Source organism: Rana temporaria, chromosome 5 (assembly GCF_905171775.1).
Source record: "Rana temporaria chromosome 5, aRanTem1.1, whole genome shotgun sequence".
NCBI classification, from domain to species: domain Eukaryota; kingdom Metazoa; phylum Chordata; class Amphibia; order Anura; family Ranidae; genus Rana; species Rana temporaria.
The window spans coordinates 23,259,547-23,275,408 of record NC_053493.1 but is presented as its reverse complement, the minus strand read 5'-3'; the positions used below and the strand labels follow the sequence as shown (position 1 = coordinate 23,275,408).

The window sequence follows — 15,862 nt, the reverse complement described above, 5'->3', positions numbered from 1 at the left end:
AAACTGGTCCGTGGACCAGTTTCAGCAGACATGTTCGGTCATGTGTACGGGGCCTTAGAGGTGCCTCTCTTTTCTTTTATACCCTGTAAAAAAACTGCTTTGATATACAAGTGCTTTGGATTACAAGCATGTTTTTGGAACAAATTATGCTTTTTTTTTTTTTTAATGATACTCTGTGCTTTAGAAAGTTAAACGTCATTCAGTTCAGATTTACGGTTACATTACTAAAAAGGAAACCTGATAAAACACAGAGGAGACATTTACAGTATTTATGGCGGGTCAAAATGAGAAGCTAAGGTCATTGTCATGGGACAAATCTTACAAAGTCTGGGCTGTCCCGGTACTGATGACAGTTTTATTGATCAAGGAAGATGGAGTGTTTGTGTAGGTTGTTGTACTTTGCACATCAGTCTTTGCCTTGGAGGAATGTGCTACAACTTTCAGTATTATGAAAAGAAGTGATACGCTCCAGGTGTAATAAAAGAATGACACACCTCCGTCATCTCTCACTATATCAGTGCATCATGTAAGAGAAATCTCTACATCTCATAAACACAGCTGTATACACGTCTCGGGTGCTGAGCTGGTCCCACTGGTAAAATAATCCAACCATGGGCCTGAAACACAAGGAATTCGAAAAGGCCGGCAAAAAAACTGGCCGCCAGATCTGGAGGATCGAGAAGATGGAATTGGCTGAAGTCCCAGAGGCTCTCCATGGCAGCTTCTTTGTGGGTGATGCCTATATAATACTAAATACGGTGGACATGACGCTGTATAAACTCTACAATCTGCATTTCTGGTTGGGTAAGTTTCAGAAAAAAAAATTGGCGTAGATGCCATTGCTGAGTTCAGTCAAGGCAACTGGTACTTGCAAACTGGTGTTTTTTTGGGCCACATTTGGCCCTGTTTCTCCTATGTTGTGGTCCTTAGCGTCTTCAGAACGCTGTAACATTTCTAGTTTTAAGCTGTTTCATAGTTGATACAAAAGACTTGTCTTTATGTAATTTTTTTCTGCTCACTATTTTACCTCTTTCTCTAGTACAACATGTTTTTGAGTTGTTGTTGGCAATATGACATTATTGCTATTATCTATTTCTGAAATTAAATTCGTGTGACCTTTGGTAGATCAACAACCAAGGAGCAGCCCCCTTAGTCCAGGACAAACCAACCAAGGAGCAACCTCCTTGATCCAGAACTAGCCAACCAAGAAGCAACCGCCTTAGTCTAGGATCAACCAACCAAGCAGAAACCTCCTTGATCCAGAACTAGCCAACCAAGAAAATAGATAAATGAGGCACAGATACTCAAATCAATAACACCACATCCCGGTATAAACAGAAAAAAGAAAAATTTTTGGGAGCGGGTAACAAACCCTGGGATTTTAACGGTGTTGGTAGTAGAAAAGTAGATCCAAAACAATAAGATAAATACAAAAGTAATAATTTATTCATACATAGATTTAGCATAAAACAAAATACAAGACATGGATGGTCTCATTGATGGTATTAGCGACTTAAAAAAGTAGCAGAGGAACCTGTTGGGGGAGGCCCGACATGTTTCGCTCTTTGAGCTTCATCAAGGGCAATGCAACAAGCTATCCTAGTCCGAGATCATCCAATTACATTAAAATCCGCTGTGTGCCATTAGGTAAACTATGAAGAAAATTCCATAGTGTTTTGTACCAACTTCCGCATGCATAATCAAACCAATGTGCAGTGGTCAGCTGGAGAAGCCTCTAGCAAAGCTGGTTGCTGTATAAGGAGGTTGGGATCAATGCCAAAGAAATGGTGAGGCAGGAACAGCCTGGGACTCTGACATCTCAGAGCCAACCAAGAAGCAACTGCCTTAGTCTAGGATCAACCAACCAAGCAGAAACCTCCTTGATCTAGGACTAGCCAAGCAAGAAGCAACCTCCTTAGTCTAGGATCAACCAACCAAGGAGCAACCTCCTTGATCTAGGACAAGCCAATCAAGAAGCAACCTCCTTAGTCTAGGAACAACCAACCAAGGAGCAACTTCCTTGATCTAGGACTAGCCAAGCAAGAAGAAACCTCCTTAATCTAGGATCAACCAACCAAGGAGCAACCTCCTTGATCTAGGACAAGCCAATCAAGAAGCAACCTCCTTAGTCTAGGAACAACCAACTAAGGAGCAACTTCCTTGATCTAGGACTAGCCAAGCAAGAAGAAACCTCCTTAATCTAGGATCAACCAACCAAGGAGCAACCTCCTTGATCTAGGACTAGCCAACCAAGAAGCAACCTCCTTAGTCTAGGATCAACCAACCAAGGAGCCACCTCCTTAGTCCAAGACTAGCCAACCAAGGAGCGACCTCCCTAGTCCAGGACCCACCAACCAATGAGTAAACTCCTTAGTCAAGGACCAACCAACCAAGGAGAAAACTCCTTAGTCCAGGACAAACCAAGCAAGGAGCAATCTCCTTGGTCCAGGACTAGCCAACCAAGGAGCAACCTCCTTACTCCAGGACCAACCAAGGAGCAACCTCCTTAGTCCAGGACAACCCAACTATGGAGCAACCTCCTTAGTTCAGCACCAACCAAGGAGCATCCTCTTTAGTCCAGGACCAACCAATCAAAAAACAACTTTCTTAATTCAGGACTAACCAACCAAGGAACAACCTCCTTAGTCCAGGACCAACCAGCCAAAGAGCAATCTCCTTAGTCCAGACTCAACAGAGTAGTTCGCCCTTTTCTTCTGTCATCTTCTATAATTCTATGCCATTGTTGTTTAGTTCAGGAATGTCAAACTCAAATTAAACGGTGGAATAAATCTTTAAAGAGCCTTGCACACAGGGCTTTCTACCAGCTGTGCATCCCTCATGGTGTTTTGGTGCACCCAAGAGGCACACATGCAGCATCCAGCCATGCTGCCTACAGTCTGTCAAAGCCAATGGCAGGCTGAGGCTGGATGGGGCTGAACTTGGGTACACGCATCTAGGGCCCTATGCATTCAGGGACAAATGCCTGGTATGCAGGTCTTCTGCCTTCTGGGCATCCCTGAACACATAGGGTCCCAAATTTCCAGGAGGGAAGTACAGCAGATAGACACCCCCCTGTGCAAGGGGACTTGTTCTGTCCCACTTTAATGCTAGTTAGTTAGTCCTGGCTAGACCCTCCTCACTTCTTCTATGTCCCCTCAGTCAATGTGATGCCGCATACACACGACCGTTTTTGGGTTGTAAAAAAATGACATATTTAATGGTCTAGAAAAAACAACGTTTTTTTCAACCTGATCGTTAAAACGGCCTTGCCTACACACGATTGTGAAAAAAAAAATTATCTAGCAAAGCGCGGTGACGTACAACACGTACGACGGCACTATAAAGGGGAAGTTCCATTCACACCTCGGCGTACAAAATCGCGGCGTTTTGTCCCGCGAATTGCGGCGACAAATAGCGGCGTTTTGTACCGCGATTTGCGGCGACAAAACGCTGCGATTGTGAATGCAGCCTTCACCCCCTCTATGGAGATGGTTCACATCTCCTATGCCGAACGCCGAAAGCCGCCTGAAAAAAAGGTCCGGACTTTTTTTCAGGCGGCAGGCGTACGGCGTTCGGCATTCGGCGTGAAGATGTGAACCATTTCCATAGAGGTGCATGTTAAATCATCCCTCTGGCGTCTCGGGGCTGCAGCGGCGTCGCACTACAGGCGTATATACGCCTAGGTGTGAACGGGGGCTTATTCTCATTTAGCCCTGGCACCACTGTAACCGCTGTTCTTCTGACACAGATGTTACAGGCTCAGCTCTACTACACTCATCATAGCAGCTCACTCGCTGTACATCTTCTTCATTCACAAAACTTCTTGCGCTCTTTTCACACAATGCAAGGCATTCTGTGATTGGAGGAGGTGATGGGTGTTCTCCTCCAATCATAGATAGCCTCATATTTTATGGATAGAACGCAAGATGGTTTATGAATGGAGGTGTACGCTATGATCAATGTGGTATAGTAGAGCTGGGACTCCGGCAGTTCATTGGTTACAGCGGTGCCCAAGCTGAATGAAAGTCGGAGTTTTACTAAATGGAGCCATTAGTGGGGCATTTATAATTACAGGCAATTTATTTTTACCGCTGTTCTAAAGTGTCTACGCATACTTATTGCACATGCTGTGTTCCCAGTCCCCAGCAATGTGCACATTAGCCACACCATGAGGCTCTTCCAGAAAGTTTGAGTGATCCCCTAAATTACTAAAGATACAGGAACGGATTCTCATAGCACTTACGCCAACGTATCTCGAGATACGCCGCGTAAGTGTCAATGTGCGCCGTCGTATCTTTGCGCCGTGCCCATAGAACTAGATACACCTGAAATTAGGCTTCATCCGACCAACGTAAGTTTCCTACGCCGTCGTATCGTCGGCGCATATTTACGCTGGCCGCAAGGGGCGCTTCCATTGATTTACGATTCGAATATGCAAATGAGGGAAATACGCCGATTCACAAAAACGTACTTGCGCCCGACGCATTCATATACATGGTTTACGTAAGGTTTACGTCCGGCGTAAAGTTAAGCCTCATAAAGCAGGGGTAAGTCATGTTAAGGTATGGACCAGGGAACAGCCGTCGTATTTTACGTCGTTTACGTAGTAGTACGTGAATAGGGCTGGGCGTAGGTTACGTCACGTCATAGGCAGTGATTCGACATATCTTATGGAGTATTTTCGACGTGATTCCGTTCGTTCGGCCCATCATTTGGATGGGGTCACACTTAATTTAAATGTATCACGCCCATTTCCACCTACTTTGAATTAGGCGGGCTTACGCCGTCAAATTTACGTTAAGCCGGCGCAACGTTGGGAGCAAGTGCTTTGTGAATACTGTGCTCGCTGCTCTGCGCTACGTCGGCGTAGCGTATATTCGATACGCTACCCCGGCATAACTATGCGCCGAGGTCCGCCACAGGCTTTCCGGATGCCGTAGATCTGTTCTCCAGGCTTCATGCAATTATCTCAAAAATTGAAGATTGTGTCAATTCTTACTGTCATATTTCTTTCCTGGCACCAATCCATGGCAGCGTACTACCACACAAATGCTGCCATGGATTGGCGCCAGGAAAGTAACTTAGCAGATCAACTCCTTTAATGCCCATAGCCTGGCCACACAATAACTTTTATATGTTGCTTGCTTAGTTCCCAGCTATTACTGTGCCCATGGGCCTGATATAAGGAAGGTGGGATCAGTTGAAAGTCACTTTTGTTCAGAGCAACCAGAAACTGTTATTGGTAAAAAAATATATAATAATAATCAAATTGGTTGATTGATCAAGCTATTATATTAAATGATCCAAATATTGATATTCTTATGTCTTCATGTAATTTAGGCAGCGAATGCACCCAGGATGAGAGCACAGCAGCAGCCATTTTTACCGTACAGATGGATGACCATCTTGGTGGATATGCAGTCCAGTATCGGGAACTTCAAGGTTATGAAAGCAACATGTTTCTTGGCTACTTTAGAAATGGAATAAAATATCAGGTATGACATAAATTAATAGACAATCCAGTCCAATAAATATATATATATATTTATTATTTAATATATTTATTTATTAAGGGCCGGATTCTCGTATAGCCGCGCATCTTTCTGCCGGCGTAGCGCATCTCATATGCGCTACGCCAACGTAACATAGAGAGGCAAGAACAGTATTCACAAAGCACTCGCTCCCTACGTTGCGCTAACTTAACGTAAAGTATTCGGCGTAAGCCCGCCTAATTCAAAGTAGGTGAACGGTGGGCGTGATCCATGCAAATGATCATGCCAATGATGGTCCGAACGAACGGCGCATGCGCCGTACCATGGACGCATCCCAGAGCGCATGCTCAGAATCATGTCTAAAATACTTCATAAGATACGTCGAATCACTGCCTACGACGTGACATAAGCTACGCCCAGCCCTATTCACGAAGTCCTACGTAAACGACGTAAAATTCGACGGCTGTTCCGTCATCCATACCTTTGCATGGGATGCGCCTCCTTTAGGTGGAATAACTTTACGCCGGACGTACGCCTTACGTAAACGGTGTATATTACAGCGACGGGCGCAAGTAAGTTCGTGAATAAGCATATCTCGGTCATTTACATATTCGGCGCGTAAATCAATGGAAGCGCCCCTTTCGGCCAGTGTAAATGTGTGCCCCAAGATACGACGGCGTAGGAAACTTAAGTCGGTCGTATGAAGCCAAATTTCAGGCGTATCATGCTTGAAGACTCAGGCGCATAGATACGACGGCGCATCCGTGCACTTACTCGGCGTATCTGTAGATACGTCGGCGTAAGTGTTTCAAGAATCCGGCCCATAATGTATATGTGTGTGTGTGTATGTATATATATATATATATATATATACACACACAAGATTGAGTCTGACTAGCACAGATCAAAGCGAGGTTCTCATTCACCCTGTGCCCCTATTAGAGACACAGGGCGATTTACACATAAGAGGGGTCGGGGAAGAGCTCTTCAAGGTAAGCTGAGTTCCATAAACCCCCCACCCAAAGTGACCCCTGTCACAACCATTAAAATAGTTTTGACTTTATTCATACCATACTGTAAATCTGAACATTGCCCAACCCTTTTTTTGGGGGTTTGGATAGTTTAGAAGGGTTTTACCCAAATCCAAACGTCCTTGACATATTTCATCACTCCTGGTTTGCTCACCAAGCCAGGAGTAATGAAACGCGTTGAGAAAGTTTGGATTTGGGTGAAGATAACTCTTAGCCAGATTCAGAGAGAGTTACGCCGGCGTATCAGTAGATACGCCGTTGTAACTCTGAATCTGCGCCGTCGTAAATTTAAGTGTATTCTCAAATTGAGATACACTTAAATCTAGCTAAGATACGACCACCTGCACAGTCATATCTTAGCTGTCTATTTGCGCCGGCCACTAGGGGCGTGTACGCTGATTTACGCCTAGAATGCATAAATCAGCGAGATAAGCCTATTCACGAACGTACGCTTGCCCGTCGCAGTAAAGATACGCCATTTACGTAAGGCGTTTTCAGGCCTAAAGTTATTCCACCAAAAAGATGGCGCAGCCAATGTTAAGTATGGACGTCGGAACCGCGTCAAATTTTTACATTTTTACGTCGTTTGAGTAAGTCGTTTGTGAATGGGGCTGGGCGTAATTTACATTCACATCAAAACCAATAAGTCTTTGCGGCGTAATTTGGAGCATGCGCACTGGGATATGTCCACGGACGGCGCATGCGCCGTTCGTTCAAAACGTCAATCACGTCGGGTCACGATTCATTAGCATAAAACACGCCCACCTCTTCACAATTTGAATTAGGCGTGCTTAGGCCGGCACATTTACGCTACACCGCCGTAACTTAGGACGCAAGTGCTTTGTGAATACAGCGGCGTAGCGTATATGAGATACGCTACGCCTACCTAACGTTAGGCTCATCTACGTGAATCCAGCTATCTGTATGCAGTCATTTTAATAATTTCCCAATAAATGTGGAAAGAAGAGTGAATATTGGACCACGGCCTTATCTTTGCAATTCTTTAATCAGTGGAGGTTGACTATATAGGTTCCTTTCTCAGAGGGCAGGAAAATTTGTCATGACTGTGAAAATAATTGAGTAAAATGCACTAATGTTGTTTTTTTGTTTTTTTTAGGCAGGTGGGGTGGCCTCTGGCTTCACCCATGTGGTCACCAATGATCTTTCCGCTAAGAGACTTCTACATGTTAAAGGTCGCAGGGTGATCCGAGCTACAGAGGTGCCATTCAGTTGGTCCAGCTTTAATACCGGGGACTGCTTTATCATTGATGTTGGAGCTGTGAGTAGACAGACATATCAAAATAATTAAAACGGAGATATGTGGCAAGTTTAAATATCATTCCAAAGTTTACAATTTCTGTTTTAAAGGGTAGCTCCGCTTTTTGGGCACCAAAAGGTGATTCCATAAGAGTATAAATACTTCATTTGGTCTAACGTTACTATTCTAGAGTGTATTTTTGTTGCGCTTAGTACAATTTCCTTTGAATAGCAACTTTAAATAGAAATTGTATATGACTCGACTGGAAACTGCTAATGAAACTTCCCAATGACCACCAATGTAAGGAGCATTCTTTCCACTGACCACCAGTTTAAGAGGCATTCTTCCAATTGACCACTACGCTAATGTGCCTTGGGCAGTGGCGGCTGGTGCTCAAAATGTTTGGGGGGCGCAAACAAACTGAAAAAACTGTGCCCATCAAACGCAGCCACTGTGCCCATCAAGCGCAGCCACTGTGCCCATCAAATGCAGCCACTGTGCCCATAAATTGACGCCACTGTGCCATCAAATGCAGCTACTGTACCCATCAATTGCTGCCAGTGTGGCCATCAATTGGTGCCAGTGTGCCCATCTATTGCCACTACTGTTCCCCATCAATTGCTGCCAGTGTGCCCATCAATTGCAGCCACTGTGCCACATCAATTGCTAACACTGTGCCCCATTAATTGCTGCCACTGTGCCCATCAATTGCCGTTACTTACCCATCAACTGCCGCTACTGTGCCCCATCAAATGCAGCCACTGTGCCCATCAAGCGCAGCCACTGTGCCCATCAAACGCAGCCACTGTGCCCATAAATTGACCCCACTGTGCCATCAAATTCAGCTACTGTACCCATCAATTGCTGCCAGTGTGGCCATCAGTTGGTGCCACTGTGCCCATCTATTGCCACTACTGTTCCCTATCAATTGCTGCCAGTGTGCCCATCAATTGCTGCCACTGTGCCCCATCAATTGCTGCCACTGTGCCCCATTAATTGCTGCCACTGTGCCCATCAATTGCCGTTACTTGCCCATCAACTGCCGCTACTGTGCCCCATCAATTGCTGCTACTGTGCCCAATAAATTGCTGCCAGTGTGCCCATCTTTTGCCGCTACTGTGCCCACGGCTCTAATCAGGCGTTTCCAAAACACCCCCGTCACTGTAATTCAGATGCCCGGTGCCCGACAAGGGGCCGGACACCTAGATAAGGGGGCGGAAGCGGCAACCATAGATAGAGTCATGCAATGCATGACTCTATCTATTCCTGTGCCCTTTATGGACACACTGCCACCGGCCTTGGGCTATAAGAATATTAAGTGTTGACAGAGGTTCCTTAAGACTTAAAGCGGAGGTTCACCCATAGAGAACACATTTTCCCCTTAGATTCCTGCTCGTTTTGGCTAGGGGAATCGGCTAGTTGTTTTAAAATATGAGCTGTACTTACCATTTACGAGATGCATCTTCTCCGTCGCTTCCGGGTATGGGCTGCGGGACTGGGCGTTCCTTCTTGATTGACAGTCTTCCGAGAGGCTTCCGACGGTCGCATCCATCGCGTCACGATTTTCCGAAAGAAGCCGAACGTCGGTACGCAGGCGCAGTATAGAGCCGCACCGACGTTCGGCTTCTTTCGGCTACGAGTGACGCGATGGATGCGACCGTCGGAAGCCTCTCGGAAGACTGTCAATCAAGAAGGAACGCCCGCTCCCGAAGACCCATACCCGGAAGCGACGGAGAAGATGCATCTCGTAAACGGTAAGTACTGCTCATATTTTAAAACAACTAGCCGATTCCCCTAGACAAAACGAACATTCATCTAAGGGGAAAAGAGAAAAAAAAACTAATTGGGTGGACTCCCGCTTTAAGAGAGGATTCAAGTTTCCTCCGTGGTAAAAAGAGTGAGAAAGTCGGGTCTAAAAGCTTCCTTCAACAAGCTTGTAGTCATACTCAACTGGACTTGTTCTGTAATGTTCAAGGTATTTTACCACTCATGCAATTTGCTTCCTCAGATTCAATAAGAGTCAGAACACACCCCAGCATTTATAGCCACACAGTGCGCTGCTGACATACGTCTCGCTTTGAATGTCTTCAGTTTCCAGACGGTGGTCACTGCAGCAGCCACTTACGTTTACAGCCACCTTCAGGCGGGGATGGACTGGCCATTGGGACTACAGGGAGTTTCCCGGTGGGCCGATGGCTCAGTGGGCCGGCTTCAGTGACAGCGGACCGCCGCCCCCCCTCCACCCCTCTGTCTCTCCCTTCCCGCAGTGCTCACCTCCTCTCCCTCTCTGCAGCGCTCACCTGGGGGGACAAAGAAGCAGGGGGAGGACCAGAGGAGCAGGGGGGACAGAGGAGCATGGGGGAGGGGACAGACAGCTGATTTAACAGCGATGGCCTGGGAGTTTCTCACTTCTGCCTAATCTTGTCCCATAAGGGGGGGCACCAAACTGATTTTTTGCCCCGGGTGAAATAATGTCTAGCTTCCCCACTGGTACTGCCTATAAGAGTACCAGTACCAGCCGTTCTACTCTAATAAAGTAGAACGGCTAGTGGCCGAGGGGGGGGGGGTGCGGGCGTTGTTTGGCCGCCATGGGAGAGACCTGTCAAAGTGGGCCAGTCTGGATGAAGTCAAGGGCCAAATTTTTGTCCCAGTCCAGCCCTGCCTTCAGGAATGTGTGCGTTTGGAATAATGTGCTTTGACACAGTTAACTCAGTCACCTTAATCCGATCACCATAGAATGTGCCCAAGATGGAATGGGTTAAACGTTTGTGAAATGACCCTGTCACCATTGTACTAGGAAGCTGGGACAGGTTTTATTCATCTGTTTGGATTATGTCCCAGACTTCCTGATACCATGAAATGAGATGTGTATTTATATTATGTATTTAGCGCAAGATGGTTTATCAGGTTTTGTTAGCAGGAAGAACTTGAGGTCCATATTTAGAATTTCATTGACCCTTCATCAGGTCTTCTATGGTTTTTCGTAGCTGACACTTTACTTTTATATTGGTCTACCATACTCTTTTTTTTTTTTTTAAAGGTAATCTACTATACCCTTTAATCCCGGAATTACATTGTATACATTTTTCTTTTGTAAAACTTTTTTTGGTTTTACAATTACCATCATGCTCTTGACTAGTGTTGAGCGGAATACGCCATATTCGATTTTGCGATATATCACGAATATATAGCCGAATATTCGTGAAATATTCGCTAAAATCGAATATTCGTGATATTTTATCAAAAAAAAAATTTTGCGAAATTTCGCTAATGCGAATGCGAAACTGATTGCGAAATTTCGCTAATGCGAATGCGAAATTGATTGCGAAATTTTGAAACATTAAATTTCACCTGCCCTTTGGAAAAAGTGTGGTTTTACGTAATGGACCCTGCAACTAACAAGGTATTAACCACTTAAGCCCCGGACCATATTGCTGCCTAAAGACCCAAGGGGTTTTTACAGTTCGGGACTGCGTCGCTTTAACAGACAATTGCGCGGTCGTGCGATGTGGCTCCCAAACAAAATTGGCGTCCTTTTTACCCCACAAATAGAGCTTTCTTTTGGTGGTATTTGATCACCTCTGCGGTTTTTATTTTTTGCGCTATAAACAAAAATAGAGCGACAATTTTGAAAAAAATTCAATATTTTTTACTTTTTGCTGTAATAAATATCCCCCAAAAACATATATAAAAAATTTTTTTTTCCTCAGTTTAGGCCGATACGTATTCTTCTACCTATTTTTGGTAAAAAAAATCGCAATAATCGTTTATCGGTTGGTTTGCGCAAAATTTATAGCGTTTACAAAATAGGGGATAGTTTTTTTGCATTTTTTTTTTTTTTTACTACTAATGGCGGCGATCAGCGATTTTTTTTCATGACTGCGACATTATGGCGGACACTTCGGACAATTTTGACACATTTTTGGGACAATTGTCATTTTCACAGCAAAAAATGCATTTAAATTGCATTGTTTATTGTGAAAATGACAGTTGCAGTTTGGGAGTTAACCACAGGGGGCGCTGTAGGAGTTAGGGTTTACTTTGTGTGTGTTTACTAGTGTAGGGGGGTGTGGCTGTAGGAATGACGTCATCGATCGTGTCTTCCCTATAAAGGGAATGACGCGATCGATGCGCCGACACAGTGAAGCACGGGGAAGCCGTGTTTACACACGGCTCTCCCCGTTCTTCAGCTCCGGGGAGCGATCGCGACGGAGCGGCTATAAACGAATAGCCGCGCCGTCGTTCCGGATCGCTCCCCGAGCGGACCCGACCTCCGCATGTACCGGGGGGGGTCCCGATCGGACCCCACACCCACGTCTAGCAGAGGACGTACAGGTACGTACATGTGCCTGTGCGTGCCATTCTGCTGACGTATATGTACATGAGGAGGTCGCGAAGTGGTTAATAAAATAAATACATTATTATATAGATTTGAGGGTTTACTTTGACCAATTTGTATATTGATTAGTTTAATAAATATTGAATAACCATAGATTTGGAAAATACAAGTAAACCGTTTACGTTGACATCTCTTAAATGTCTTTATGTTAAACAGTTATTATTCTCATTAAAGAGGTGAAATGCAAATGATGATGACACGGGACAAAAGATGGAAAATTCTTTGAAGATGTGATAAACTGAAAAAACGCACAGAAACACTCCACTCTCTCCTATGACAACTGTGGTAGGAGAACTCTGATTGGCTCTGATGCAAAAGAAGGGCGGAGAAAGTATTTGTGAATATTCGGAAATCGAATATTCGCGATTGCGAATATTCGGCAACTTAAAAGGATCGCCTCAGCTTAGCTACTCGGCCCAGGGTCTCTAATCATACCAGCAATGCTTTTAGACGTCGATGGAGATCACTAGGATGTGATCTGTTTTAAAAATAAAATTTAAAAAATATGAATATTCGGAATAGCGAATATTGGCCGCGAAATTCGAGTTATTCGCGAATATTCGAATATGCCATATTCGTAACGAATATTTGCAATGCGAATATTTGTGAGCAACACTACTCTTGACTAACCAGTATCTGCCTCGACCTACTCCATGGAAATTGTATCGATGTGACTGAGTAACTTAACCTGTGGGTCTGTGCGGCGTGGTGCGGCGTGGTGCGGTGGCAGAGAGCACACTGAGTATGGTTACAATTGGCAAACTTGTACTAAAGGAACGGCTTAAAGTTACAACAGCCCAATGGGAAGGCTCCTAGCTTGAAACCCTCACAGGGTGCAGAAAGAATCTCTCCATGATCTGGTTCGGTGGTAAGAAGTAAAATGTTCCTGTTCTTGATGTGTTCTGAGGTGACCAGGAGTGGTGATGACTCAGTTTACACATTCTACTCGGTCCTGTCACAAGGTGTCTGTCACTGAAATATTGTTTCACTAAGCATGAGAATAATACATTTACCTCTATTGTTGATGATTAATGTGCACAGGGGGGAATTTCTGCCCTTTACTTTCCCTTATTGAGGACAAAATTATTTGCCTAGGTTGGCTCTAGATTCTTACTACGTGCATCAGCGGTATGTTGATTGATTTGCATAATTGCAAGACCTTTACTCAAGGAAACTTTTTTACAATTTCCTTATTCCCCGACTGCATATCTATTAAAGGGTGTTGCACCAGGGGCTTGTGCGCTCTGTTTTTCTTTGTATCTTGCATATCTTGATTTGAAGGCCATGGAAGGGTTGTGCCTGCTTATATATTTAGTTGTCTTTGTGCAATAAAAATTTGCAAAGCTTTAAATTAACCTTATACAAGTATGTGAAGCAAATGTCTTCTTTGTTCTTAGTCTGTATTCATATTTCTCTCTATATTGTGTAGTGCATACTGCAGAAGACTGAATAAAAGTGTAGCACCCTCCTAAATATGTAGATCAGTGGTTCTCAACCTGGGGGTCAGGTAGGGTGACCACATTTCCAAACTACCATTCAGGGACACCCTCCCTTCCCAAAAATCAGCTTGTGCTGTAACGACTCACGGCACAGTGATTGGACACAAGAGGCAGGATTTATGATTTCTCCAATCACAAGCAGGGGGCGGTATTGTGCTCCTCCAGGCATTCCCGACAAGTACTGTCAATGAGTAAAGCAGTGATGTGGGGCCTTTTTTGGGGGCATCAGATTGGCCCGGGGGGGGTGTCTGTGTCAGTTTCATTCCAGGACACTGTATTGTCCTGAATGAGTGACTTGTATAGCGCTACACATGCGAACTGAATCGCCTCTAGGCGCTTTTGCAGCCAGTGTCTTCCTGGATGGTGTGGTCATTTACCCCATAGGATCTCGACACGCTTGGGACACACAGTCATACACACATATATACATATATACTGGGTCAATTTGGACAGGATCCAATTAACCTACTAGCATGTCTTTGGAGTGTGGGAGGAAACCGGAGTACCCGGAGGAAACCCACGCAGACACAGAGAGAACATGCAAACTCCAGGCAGATAGTGTCGTGGTCGGGATTTGAACCAGCGACCCTTTTGCTGCTAGGTCCTGGAATGAAGGTGCCTGGGACAGACCTGCAAAATGCGGGACTGTCCTGGGCATTCCGGGACACGTGGTCACCCTAGGGTCAGGACCCCCTCGGGGGTCGAATGACGATTTGCCAGGGGTCCCCGAATCCTGGGCTGTTCCTGAAGCCTGCACCGCTCTCCAAGCCTTTTTGCAGCCGCCCAGCAGGGCTGTCCCTGGAGCCTGTGGCCACCCAGCAGGGCTGTCCCTGGAGCCTGCGGCCGCCCACTCAGCCTTTTCACAGTCGCCCATTCAGTTCACGGCATGCCTGGGGGGGCAGAGACTAGAGGTCAGCTGACTGGTGAGAAATGTGAAGTGGGAGGGGCTAGGGGAGACCCTACCTCCTGATTTCAGCATAGGTTGCACTGCTGCGGGACACTACAAAGTTGGAGACACAGTGAGTAACACTACCTGTGATTAGAGTTGCCATTAAAAGTCTCCACTACAGTTCTCAGATCAGCAGATGACCATGATCAAGAGCACCTAAGTTGGCAACTTGGCTGTTGAGAACCCCCACCAGCACTGCCATTCATCCCATCCCCCCCACCAAGGAGTAAGAGAAGCAATAAAAAATTAAGAATACAGTACATGAAAATAGGGGGAGGAACAAAGAAAAATGGGAGAGAAAGAATAAGAGAAAGAACAAGAAAGACGCCTAGCGTGCGAGGGATGGGAAAAAATAAATAAAAATTAGGATATGGAGGGATAAAAGGGAAAAATGGGAGAACAAAGAGAAAGAGTGGTACATCCTAAAATGTACCATAATGGGTTTAATACTGTAATGCCATGTACACACGATCGGTCCATCCGATGAAAACGGTCTGATGGACCGTTTTCATCGGTTAACCGATGAAGCTGACTGATGGTCAGTCGTGCCTACACACCATCGGTTAAAAAAACGATCGTGTCAGAACGCGGTCACGTAAACCACGTACGACGGCACTATAAAGGGGAATTTCAAATCCAACCCTTGGGGCTGCTTTAGCTGATTTTGTGTTAGTAAAATACGATTCGCGCTTTTCTGTCTGTTACAGTGTGATGAATGTGCTAGCTCCATAACGAACGCTAGTTTTACCAGAACGAGCGCTCCCATCCCCTAATTTAGTCTGAGCATGCGTGGATTTTTAACCAATGGATGTGCCTACAAACGATCGTTTTTTTTTCTATCGGTTAGGTATCCATTGGTTAAATTTAAAACAAAATTGCTTTTTTTTTTTAACCTATGGCTAAATAACCTATGGGGCCCACACACGATCGGTTTGGTCCGATGAAAACGGTCCATCAGACCGTTCTCATCAGTTTAACCGATCGTGTGTACGCGGCATAAGAGTAGAAGAGACTCAGGGAGCGATAAATGTCCGCGGGTTAGGGGTGCAAATTACTTGTCTTGCCTTGGGTGCTGACAACCCACGCTACAAAAATAATTTTACTGTTAGGGGTCCCCACAACTTGGGGAATTTTATCAAAGGATCACGGCACTAGAAAGGTTGAGAACCACTGCTGTAGGTTTGGTAAATTTAGTTACTGGCTCACTGTAATCAATTGAGCTGCATGTGATAAT

General features: G+C 45.1%; 1 protein-coding gene and 1 long non-coding RNA gene across 2 annotated transcripts in view; one reads left to right on the top strand and one right to left on the bottom strand.

The window, feature by feature from the left end:
* Positions 1-522: 522 nt before the first annotated feature.
* The window catches only part of LOC120939861 (adseverin-like), a 109,019-nt gene continuing 93,679 nt past the window's right edge, over positions 523-15,862 (top strand). The window contains exons 1-3 of the mRNA XM_040352264.1: positions 523-804; positions 5,341-5,495; positions 7,641-7,802. Coding sequence (XP_040208198.1) covers positions 612-804; positions 5,341-5,495; positions 7,641-7,802 — 510 coding nt within the window. The 5' untranslated portion in view covers positions 523-611. The remainder of the gene's footprint in view (positions 805-5,340; positions 5,496-7,640; positions 7,803-15,862) is intronic.
* LOC120939862 overlaps positions 7,511-15,862 on the bottom strand; it is a 101,602-nt gene continuing 93,250 nt past the window's right edge. Inside the window, exon 2 of the long non-coding RNA XR_005749374.1 lies at positions 7,511-7,800. This is a non-coding gene — a long non-coding RNA (uncharacterized LOC120939862). The remainder of the gene's footprint in view (positions 7,801-15,862) is intronic.